Genomic DNA, 11,809 nt, shown 5'->3' with positions numbered 1-11,809 from the left:
GTCAGCAGACGACGACAAATTTAGCTGGGTTGTCTTCTCGCGAGGTGAGCGCTCGCAAAGATTCATCTGTTACATTTATCCACGAGATGCGCGGAGACGGGCTTATAGAGTAATCCGCGTCCGCGACTAAACTCCTCTTCGAAACATCGTCATATGACACAAAGAGACTGCAGAATCTAGCATAAACCGAAATCAAAGGGCCTTATCAGATACCACTCTTCCAATGAGCACGTGTGTACGAGATTTCGGCACACGTTAAGGATCTCTAGGTGAGCAAAATTAATCCGGAGCCCTCCACTACAGTGCGCCTCATCGCCTCCATTGCTTCGGCGCGTTAAACCCTACAATCAATCAATCAATCAATAAATCAATCAATCAATCAATCAACTTTTCCAAAGACACCTCGTATCGCTTGTGAACTGCCTACCCTGTATTCTTCAAAAAATGCGACCGCCGATTGACCAGCCGTTCGTTGAAGGCGAAAAACAAACGGAAAGTGAACGCGCAGCTTGTGTGCGTGATCACTAAAACGTTCATTCGTTGATTTCGCTCTGCATTGTAAACAACGCTAGTTGACCTCCCCCCCATGCCTTGCGAAATATCAGTGCATTTCGCATCTAGTTGGTCTGGCGAATACTACCTTGCTTAAACAAACGTCTTAAGCATTTCCGAAGCTGCACTGGTTTTTTTTTTTTTATTATTCCCGTACAACTATTTTATTTATTCTTGACTTGCAGACCATTCATTTTTCCATGGTTTCATTCAATTATATCTTGGTTGTTGCTATAAGGCGTGAGTGGGCACATATTTAACAACACACAGCCTTTGAGTGTCCTTAACATTTTCGCCTGCCTTAATTCCCATAAAAGGCACAAGTTATTGTCAGCTTTTGGGTTATCACGTCGCCGATACATACTTTTCTACGACGCACATATCCGAAGCGAAGACGCATTTGTTGGCGCGCTGCAAAACGAACCAACCTCTTACAGTGCCAATATCAGCTCTAAACGAGGCGACAATAAATAGAATTCACTTGTACTAACGTGTTCGAAGGTGACAGTGGTGATATGCTGCTGCCGTCGCCGACGACCGCAAGAGCGGCCAAGAAGCGCGCAGAACGGCTTCCCCGGGTAGCTAGCTCTTGTTGGCGTTCGAGCGCTCTACCAAGACGCCGCTGTTTTTTAAAGGCTAACTGCACTCAAAATTTCGACCTTTGAAACCCCTATTTTCGTATAGTCTGCTTAAAACGAAAGCAACATGCAGAATACAACAGCTGAAATACGCGCGTGGACACCGCAAACGGCCAGCAAAAATCGGCGATTTTGAAACCGAAACCGAGGAGAGCGCGGCCATTGTCGTGACGTTGCAGCCGGACGGTTGGTCACCAGAAACGTACCAGCTCGGGAGAAAGTCTGCACGCAATCTCTACGCGCGCACGGGGCAACACATGGGTGAAGTCTATATAGGTGAAGCGTGCGCAGCGGAGCTCGACCGGTTCTCGAGCTGCGTGCATGGACAGAGGAATAAGGCCCCGTCGGCTGAAGCGTCACAGGCACGTCATGGCTGTTTACGCGATCCGCCGGCAGGTGCAGCGTGGTCTGCAGCGGAGCTTTTTTAAACGCTTCTGAGCTTCTGACTGATTAACGAGGCGTTCCACGGGGCTACAACTTGTGTCCCAACTGATTTGGAGGCACTTACTACGCATCAAAAATAAATTTAGTCGAGGTGGAATTTGAGTGCAGTTTGCTTACAGACGTCACCATGACAAGTTGTTTAGTGCGCGGAAAGGCAAAGAGAAGCGAAAGAGGACCAAAGCACTGCATGACCACCTATCTGCCACACAGCGCTAATCCCGTAAACGCCGCGGAGAAGCGGCGGCAGGCACCGCAGCGATCGCGAAGCTCGAGGCGTATGTAAATTGGAAGTGAGCTAGTGCCGTACAGCCCAAAATCGAAGACAACCACTTTTTAACCGGCCCACTTATGGAACAGCTCAAATGTTACAACAAACCGCCTTCGCAGTAGTGCAGAGGGAAAATACGATAGTTTGTTTTATGCTCTTAAAGCATTACGCATTCGATGGCAATGGATTGTGTAACGCAACTGAAATACCTTGCGGGCGAGCTCCAGCTTGAAGGTTCGCTCAAAACAAGGCTGGAACACATACAACCACTGCAAATTGCAGAACGCAGACTGACAGCACGCGCATGCACGCGCACGTGGTCATGACCAGTATTTCTTTCTCTATGGCCATGACGACCTCTCGTGTTTCGTGCGGAAACCGAACCACTGCTCAAAACGAACTACATAACCTGACATAACTATTCTGAGTCGACCGTTTCTCAAGGTCCACCAAAATCGTCAAAATCTTCCTCGCCCACTACCATAGAGTTTCTCACTAGCTCTACCAATCAACCGGACCTAACCAGTGCCGAGCCCTTTTATTCTGCTGTTCCAAGCAGTTGACGGAATCTTAAAACTTCAATTTCATCATTATCAGTATTATTTTATAATAACTACCACAAAACAGTAAAATCCACGCTGCCGCGAAGATTGTTATTCTGCTTTCAGCGGGAATAGTAGAAATTATGTTGTCACGTCTGCCAACGTTGGTAATGTGTTGGTTTCGTAATGGGAGGCGTGTGGAGCAGTTGCAGCCCAGCTTTCGCTTTTTCTGTTATAACCTCGGTGTGCGCCGTTATATTTACTGCTATATTTGCATACAGAACATCAAAGCACGGCAGCTTTTTATGCAGGTTCAGAACACCGCAGGCGGCTGGTGCTGTGGTAAGCGAATGCGTCTTGGAGGAACCGCGTTTCCGCGCGTGTAGGCTGCGACTGTTGGCGCCGCGCACAGCGGGCCTTTTTTTTTTTTTTTTATTGTTTCCCCATTGTAATCAGCACAGCTGCCGGGACTGTAATTAGTTCCGGAAAGAAAAATTTCTGTGCAACTGTTACACACGAAGAGCTACGCTTATGCATTTGGTTCAATGACCAACGAGTCGCTGTTTTTTTCTCTCTCTCTAATTTCTCGCTTTCTTGGTGAAATATATAGCCTTTCTTCTTGACTAAAAGTTCCTAAGCTTGTATTAGGCATGTTAAGTTCCATCGCTGTTAACTCTTTCTCTGCGACTCGCCAGACATTGGCTAGGGCAGTTTCTATGAATCAATTTTCATCCATCCTCAAGTTTCCACAGTTGTACACCGTACCTATGGTATACGCGACAGAATAACTTGTTCTTACCTTCTGAGCCGCATTTGTCAAATGCGGAGTGTTTCCACGCAATCCCCCTAGGTTTGTTGAGCTGTCACGCGGGAATTCTGTGTGCAACATGCAACGAGCGAGGTAGACCTTATTGCCGTGAAAAAATGCCGCCTTGTGTGGTTGGTTTGTAACCACGAATCATCGCACATACCCACGCGGGGGATTGGCCAAGAAACTGCCTGTGAAGTTTTCTCTCACTTTCTTGTTTTTTTTTTTTTGTTTGTTTGTTTGCCTGCTCAAAGCAGCTCTAAGCAGCTCCGTATTTTATTTGCCCATAGAACGTCCATGGCGGGAGCAGCTTCGGGCTGCTCTTAGCAGGCAAAAAAAAAAAAAAAAGGAGACCAAAGATTAGGCTGTGACCTGTTTCTTTTAGAAACAAAAATTGAGAGAGAGAGAGAGAGAGAGAGAGAGAGAGAGAGAGAGAGAGAGAGAGAGAGAGAGAGAATAAATAAAAAAGGAAACGAAAAAATCTTAGGATGTAACACAAGAGCCTGAAAAAAAAAAAGGAATGAAGAAATAGTCTCGTTACAACTGAAACAAAATGAATTCCAGCTTTATTTTCTTTTTTTTTTTTTCATATATAACGTGCATGGCATGCCTATGACAGGCCTGCTCACGCAGCTGGTGCTTTAGGAGCCAGCGCGCCGAAAAATTGCTGGATAGGGATGGCGTGTTTCGTCAGGCAGCGTGAAATTTAATCCTGTACAGCAGTGTTACTGTGGTCACTGTGCAACACCACACCATCACAAAGGGGGAGCCACTAAACATCAACTTTGCTCACAGTGCAGACTGCTGTCACAAAATGTAACAGTCATACCAATCAATACTGACCATACTGATGAATACCTATGATGCCAATCAGTTACTGGAATCATAATTTGTCTGTCCGGATCCACCTCCTAGCTGTGTACACACGCAACATACGTTAGTGAACTACGTTGACACCATGTGTGCCTGCTCGACTAGCATATTTTATTTTTGAGCATATTCATTCATTTGAGCTTTCAGAACTATTTCCAACTTTGGCTTTTTGTTGAGAAGGTTTTTTGTGTGTGAAGCTTTGTCTGTCTGTCGATGTGCAAAATTTGACAGGAATGGACTGAATTTGTGTATAAATAGCTCCAACATGGCCTTTTTGTATGTGGAAGTGCCATCATATTTGTGCAAAAACAGGGATTTTTTTCAGTGAAAGAAGCACGAAAGATGCTGACTTCTTTTATGGCTATGGCTCTTTCACAAGATTGAAAGCTGCGCTGTGGAGGCTCTCTCAAAATGGCTCAATTACAAAACCAACAAATGGCAAAGTCATTATCATTTATTTTCCTTTAAAGGCCCTTTCAGGGGCATTACGTAAGGAAGGATGAACACGGCGGCTTACATATGGTCATACCAACCATGGTAGAAAACAACAGAACAACAAATTAAATGACAATAAAGAAAAAAAGGTTACATAAAGGGGTGGGGGGTGAACATGCCAGCTTACATGTGGTTGTAAAAGCTACGGATGGAAACAACAGAATAACAAATGACAGCCCGCCCTTGTCAGTGCCTGCAATGGAAACCACAGATATCTTTTTCTGCAATGGCTGCATATTATGATGTGATGGGAAACTCGACAAAATTTCCTTTGCCGTGCAGCTGCTGGACTTGCATAGCTGTGTGCAACAGAGAACCATCTCGTACGATAATGTGTTCACTGAAACTATGATAGAAAAAAAAGCTTTTAATTTAGACACACAGTCAAGTCCACGGCATGTTCGCTAACTCTCCGTGGTAAATTGGCAATGGCTAAGAAAACAAATCCAACCAGAAAACAAAAATGAAATAGCAACAAGGGCAGACTGCGTAAGAACGCATATAGGGTACTGCCATGAGCGCTGCTGTAGGGGCACCAGTGAAAGCTCCCTAGCGGCTCATTTCGAAAGCAGCGGCAGGTTACTCTGGCCTGCTTCGCACTGCCACCGCTGCTTTTGTGGCACTTTTACAGCTGTGACTTCTGGTTTGCATGCGTTGGATACTGATGTTTACATGGGGCAGTGACGGTGTGAGCAAATAACATTGGTTTTACGGGATGCAGCCACAGTGTGGTGCTAATCGGTCTATATAAGTGCCAGGAGTGTGTCACAATCAGCGTCGCAAAGGCAGTATATTCATGGAGCTGTTGGTAATTTCCTCAGCCCTGAAATTCACTAACAAGGTTTCCATGTATGGCCACGGTACAGCTATGCACTCGGATGTAAATTAGTTCTCTGCACTTAGGTAATCTAGTGGGGCACTAATACCTCCTGCCTCACAACGTGCCAGTTACGCCTGTTGATGTCATACCCGAGATATCCATCACTACGCTGGACAAGCTGATGCAGCATAAATTTCATGAACGTTCTATGAACGCAGTACGATGGATGGAGCCAAATGATGCTCCGCAATGAACACGCCTCAAAGGATTTAATAATGGGTCAGCTTGCCTTGGGGCAAGTGGTCTCAAACATAGGTCGAGTACTGCACAGCCTTTTCGTCTGCTCCGAGCAGCATGCCGATGGGCTGATCATGAAAGCACAGTACTCGCTAGGCTGTTCTTTGAGGCTGTATTAGGATAACCTGTACGAGCATTTCTGTTCCATTTCAACCTGTGGACCAGTTATTATAGCAAGGTTTCAATAATTTTCCTTGCTTCTTGCTACAATATGCATCAGTGTGCACATATTTTATGATGCAAAGCCTTGCACTATGCCTAATATTTTCATGTCACTCATATTCACACAAGACACATCCTGCAACAAATTTTTCCATGTCGTATTTATTCGAAACCATGCCGCAGTTGTGACTAGAGCAGATCATGTCGCAAGATGAAACCAACCTGTCACTGTAGTGGCATCACATCCAAATGAGGATACAATATAATTCACTTGTGCCTGATGCAGCCGGTGGTGAGAGTGGTGATATGCTGCTGTCATCGCTGGAACTCGTAAGAGCATTCCCAGGTAGCTTTTGTTGGCATTGGAGCACTCCACCAAGCTGAAAGTGCATTCTGACGTGCCCTAAATGTACTCTGCTTGCAAACGGGACCATAATAAGTTCCTTAGGGCGTGGAAAGCAAAAAACAAAAAGCGAGAGCAACCCAAAACACCATATGAGCCCCTATCAGCCACGCACACGCACCCTGTATATGCTGCGGAAAGGTGGCAGCAGGCAGCACCACAGTCGCAAAGCCTAGGGCCTGTGGGTGCCACAAGAAATGAACACCTGTGCTGTGTTCACAGTCGCGTGATCACTGGTGTCTTTTGCTCGAGGAGCAGCTGAGTCACCAACTCGGGGACAGCGTGGCAATGGGTGCACTGCATGCAGATCCCGACTACATTGGTTGGGGTGCCAGCTAAGGGCTTCTCCTCAGATTTGGATGAGTACTCATAGGTGTGTGCCTACCTCCGGAAGAGTGTAGTAGCTTGGCACGTTGATACATGCTTGCAAGCATGCTCTAGTGAGTGTGAAAAATTTACAAATGGAACAGTTCAACCGTAAATAGCTTGTTAATTTTCCTTTTCCCATTTTCTCCCCTCAATGCAGGACGGCCACAGTGCTGACGAGCCGTGTGCACGGGATAATGAGCTGTGTACGTGGGATGATGAGCGAATACCGGCCAAACCACAGGCAGCCAAGGCAGCCGAGTCTTTGATCGAGGCGGCCATGACAGAAGAGCAGAAGACATTGGAAAAAGAGTGAGAGCAGACAAGAGCACATGGAGCTGTTTGCGTTACCCTTTCTTTCTTTTTTATTTTACACATCTTTTAAAAGGCTTCTGAAACACAATTTGAACATAGCAAAAGAAGTGGTGCAGTCATTAGGCTACGTGGTCGTCAATGGCATTTGTGCAAAGTACAACCTTTTGGCGTACAGCAGAAAGCATGCAGTTTCACTGAAAAGTTTGTAACCCCTTTCCTGTGCATTTGAATCGCCGCCATTATTTATTCTGCGCATTTAAACGGAATGGAGCAGAGAATCCCACTATATGGCAACTTTTCTAGGTTTGTTCTTTTTTTTAACTGTCTTATCAAGCTCTTCGTCACAAGACAAGGGTGCAGCATGTCAAAATACGCATGTCCTGCTGTTTTAAGAAGATCGTTGGTCGTGTGTCGATTCATGGAGTGCTCCCTTCAATCTTGAGAAGGAGGTTTGAGCATGTTATTGAACATTGCAAACCACTGAAAACCGTCATTGTGCAGTCATTGGTTTCAAACCCAGCGCGGAGACTAGCATTTGTACCAGCAGACATGACATAGCGCCAGACACTACAGCGAGCTGCAGCAAGCATAGCCAAAGTTCATGTGCTCCGAGCTTCAGACAAGCGAAACTCCGTGCATGTTGCGGACGTCATTTTGTTTCGAACACTTGCAGAAAAAATCCAGAGGTGATGCAACCTGTCAGACTTGCCAGCAGACCATCTTTGAAGTCAAATGTTATTGTGATGATCGACTTGGCAGAGAGGATTGGTTTAGCTGCAGCAGGTAGTCCCCGCCGGTGAATCTTGTTTGCACGGCAGATGTTGCTGCCGTACCGTCAACATACTAGTTTCAGGAGTGAGAGTACGTTCATAGAGGCACCCTAGTCAATCAAGGCTTTAAAAGTTCACCGACATATGCTTGGCCGCACCTGTCGCCATCCTCAGCCAGTGCTACACTGGTAACGGCCCAAGTGAGAGGACTTGAAGAATGCGCTATAAATATGCGCTATTTTGATACATAAAAATTGAAACCCCTTTTCTTAACAGAAAAATCATTAACGAAGCTGCTTCGATCGTGTCGGAATGGCGCAATCAGATAGATGTCAGCTTCTTAACGCAAGCGACCCAGGTTCGATTCCGACCACGAGAAGTGGTTTTTTTTTTTCTAGAGGCGCTTGATGTGCCTTCGCTTATCCTTGAAACTAATTGTTTAAAGTTGGCTTTCCTGCAGTGCATTTTGGCACGACATGAAACGCCATTAGTGAGGCATAGAAAGCGTCACTTTGATAACTGCATTAATACTTCATTAATACTTATTGCATTTACAAAATTTTTGTGGCAGTTGATTGCTCGAACTTTGCTGTGTGGGACCCTGTGTACCTCGTGGCATCGGTAGTCAAGAGGTTGCTTCTGAACCCCCTCAAGCAAGTTTTCCAACACTTTTTGTTGCCGGACCGCATGCCTACATTGTGTGGCAAGTTTTCCATTAGCTCAATGACGCTTCAGCGCAGTTTGTTGGCAGTACACAGTTACGGGACATCTATTTGGTGTTCCTCTTCTGCTTGTGTGTCTGCATTTAAATACGAGTACCACAAAAGTAAGGCAAGAGCAGGGCCTTACTACAAATGTGTTTCTAGCGTTCGCATGTACATCTCTATGTCCATTGTACTAGCTGGCTTTTGATGTGTTTTATACAATTTATCATGAAGCACAATGTGCCTATACCAGACGTAACTGGAGAAAGCGCTCAGCCTGTTCCTGAAATTTCTTTTCCCGAAAGCACAATGTTGTTTTTGTATGGAGTAAAAGATGTTTTTTACTTTCCCCCATTCTTCCTCCTGCTAGTACACCGCTTAATTCAGTGATGGCAGTGTGGTCACCTGGGCAGTGGGACCCTTCGAGGTTATGATGGCGTAGTTTCATTTTACAGCGAAGCCGTCTATTGGCTAGGTTCCAGCAGGTTATCGCCAACAACAGAGCGATGTAGACAAGAATCGTACGTGAGCACAGCACCCCCTTGCAGCACTCACTCAAATCCCCAGGATTGCAGAACTGTGCCACACCTTCAGCGTAGGGGATCATTTTTCAAAAAAAAAAAAAAAAAAATATGAGACGGCTTATAGTGCCCCTGGAAAAATGTCTTCCCAGCAATTCATTTCCCCCCTTTTTTTCACTATTATTAGCTCAGCAGTATTTGGGAGACTGATAGGTGGGGTGAAAGGAAAAGCACTGCTTTGCAATTCAGCTTCAAATCTGGTAAGGGGTGGTGGGGCAGAAGTGTTTGTGCTCCACTGACGTGTTTAAAGCAAACATTGGCGGCGGCCGGCTGCTAAAACAGGTCAGCTGTGATGTATTTTTTGTTTCAAAAAAATCATCGGAGCACTTGAGTCTGCTTATGTGCTTTAAATATGAAAGTAGTAGTGTCTCTTCCTTTTCTTTTTACCATCCAGGGCTCAGCGAAAGCAGCTGGAAGCAATTTATCGACTCATGGCACAGCACAGTGACAAGTTTGGCGATACATCAATGGAGGAAATCGTCGATCAAATGGCTCTGTATCGACGATGAGCAAGTGCAAAGGACGTAGTACGTGCTTGTCTCTTGTACATAAATTGGAGTTTCCTTTTCTGGTGCAGTAGTGAGTGTGCACTTTTTTATACCTGAACAATGCATGCCTTGCTGTAACTGCTAGAGAATGCTGGTTAGGATTACTGGGGAGCCTTGTTAAAAGGGACGTAAAAGGACCAGTGCAGCCCTTTCTATTTGTCATCATTTAACGAGATCGATGGTTATTCAATAAATAAATAGTAACTAAAAATCCTTTGCGAGAAGCCAATCCATTCTGTAAAAACTGCCTGTTTTGTGGTAGAGCAGGTATCTTTGTTACCTGCTTCTTTTTTTTAGAAATATCTTTATCTCATAAACCAGCGCATATTGCTAAGTAATCTGTGAACATTCCATGTATTCTGTATGTGTTCTTTTCTTTTTTTTTTTTCCTTTGGTCATTAAAGTACTTGCCCAGTCCAAAATACCACACCACACACTTACTGATACAAAACCAGGCCTGGAGGCTACTGTTTGCATTTCATGAAAACCGCCTTGTCACTCCAAATGTACTGCAGTGTTGTATGCATGCAATGCCGTGGTAGCTTTATGGTGCCACAGAAACTTACAAGGGGCAATAGAACCACACACTATTCTAGCACACACACACACCTAAATTTGGCTGTGGTTTCCGTAGCCTGAAATATAAGTTCTGCAGAAAGTAACTGTGATCTTTAAACTTGACGCGAGGGCATGTATGTTTGAATGGGCGACCGTTATGTATTGGGTATGTAGGCTGTTGTTGTTTCTGAATTGATAGAACAATTGTGCTGGATTGTAAACAATTGTCTGCACTTGTGCCCATTTTTTTTTTTCGTGATGTTTGTCACTGTGCTGATTTTATTGCAGTTTTATTGCACAGCCAGGGTTTTGTTTAATTTAAGAAAACAATGCTTTTACCAGTGTTAATGAGTACTGCCTTTTGCCATCAAGTGTGTTCTAGTCAACAGGATAAAGCAATCCCTGATATTTGTGTTTTAAGGTATTTCACAAGTATGTCGTACTGGATTTTGTGGCAGAGTTCTTAGTAGATGTCAAACTCCTGCTTCACTCTCGTGTCTTTTATAGTGCTTACAGAGTCAGCTGATGTAACACTTGTCCTTCGCAGAGCACAATCCATGCATAGCATTTATAAAACACAAAGACTTATATTGCTGCACTGCAGAAAGCTGTAAAATTTCACAGAATGATGCGTATCCCATCAGTTGTGTAGTAAATAAAACATCAGCAGGTGTACTACTTTTTGCCATTTCTGGTCCTGTTGGATTGTTTTGCGCTGGTACAGTTTAACCCTCTTGTAACAACTGAAGTGCCACCAAAAGGTCACCAATTGTACTAAGCAGGTGGAGCAGACAAAGATAATTTCCTAAATTTGCAGTGGTTTTTGTTTGGCAATTAGCAAAACATAACTGCACGTTCACACAGGCTAAGCAATGCACGCAGCTTAGCCAAACCCAACCCAACCTGCAGGAAAACTCAAGTTGGGAGAAAGTGTCTGCAACACAGCATCGCCTGTTTCCTTCTTTATTTTGTTTATGATTGACAGGTTTTGTATTACTTAGGTGCCACACTTTTTTTTTTTCGTCTTGGGGATTAACAGCAGCCTAGAGGATCACATTCATCCAGCTGTGATGACACAGTTCTGTGGCTTTTTTTTTTGTTGTTTTTATCGAGAAAGTGTTGGACAGGCACTCCCTGCCCCTCATCCCCACGGCCAACTGGCAGCAGGAGATACGAGGGGCAGTCGGGAGTCAAGGGTAGAAAAACCGCGTGCCAAAGACAAGACAGTAGGGATGGGACAGGACGGGGTGCAGACTCACCCAAATTTGACACGCGGTTTTTCTACCCCTGAAATGCAGTACCAACTAGCCCAACACACTGTACAGGCAGCGGGAGGTCTCTCTCCCTTCACAGCTACCGTATTTATTCAATTATAAGGCGGTCACGATTGTAAGGCGATGGTGCAGTTTGGAGTAAAAAAAAAATCGTCATGTATATATACTGAGCTTCGAATATAAGGCGGGGTACGACTTTGAGACTACAGATTTTGGAAAAAAAACCTCGCCTTGTATTCGAATAAATACGGTAGTGGTTGCGTAGAAGGCAGCAGTCAACTTTTCCAAGGCCTGTTAAGATAATATGCGCCGCAAATAATGAGGGGTGCGACTTTCATGTTTAAATATGTGCGTCGTGAACGTAATGCAGCCGTAATAAAGGAAACATTTG

General features: G+C 44.8%; 1 protein-coding gene across 1 annotated transcript; it reads left to right on the top strand.

Moving 5' to 3' along the window:
• Positions 1-2,612: 2,612 nt before the first annotated feature.
• LOC144147270 (uncharacterized) lies at positions 2,613-11,809 on the top strand. Its single transcript, XM_077679368.1, has 3 exons — positions 2,613-2,786; positions 6,829-6,980; positions 9,433-11,809. The coding sequence occupies exons 1-3, from the start codon at positions 2,631-2,633 to the stop codon at positions 9,545-9,547; spliced, it is 423 nt and encodes a 140-aa protein (XP_077535494.1). The 5' UTR covers positions 2,613-2,630; the 3' UTR covers positions 9,548-11,809.

Source organism: Haemaphysalis longicornis, unplaced genomic scaffold (genome assembly GCF_048455015.1).
Source record: "Haemaphysalis longicornis isolate Haplotype H1 unplaced genomic scaffold, Haemaphysalis longicornis Haplotype H1 scaffold_1, whole genome shotgun sequence".
Taxonomy (NCBI): domain Eukaryota; kingdom Metazoa; phylum Arthropoda; class Arachnida; order Ixodida; family Ixodidae; genus Haemaphysalis; species Haemaphysalis longicornis.
The sequence above is the reverse complement of the archived record's forward strand: the minus strand, read 5'-3'. Positions and strand labels throughout refer to the sequence as shown.

Bases quoted from the DNA above. Each gene is read 5' to 3' on its own strand.
- LOC144147270 (XM_077679368.1), top strand. From the start codon at position 2,631: ATGGGAGGCGTGTGGAGCAGTTGCAGCCCAGCTTTCGCTTTTTCTGTT. The intron at 2,787-6,828 runs GTAAGCGAATGC...CCCTCAATGCAG, and splicing joins CGCAGGCGGCTGGTGCTGTG to GACGGCCACAGTGCTGACGA. The intron at 6,981-9,432 runs GTGAGAGCAGAC...TTTACCATCCAG, and splicing joins CAGAAGACATTGGAAAAAGA to GGCTCAGCGAAAGCAGCTGG.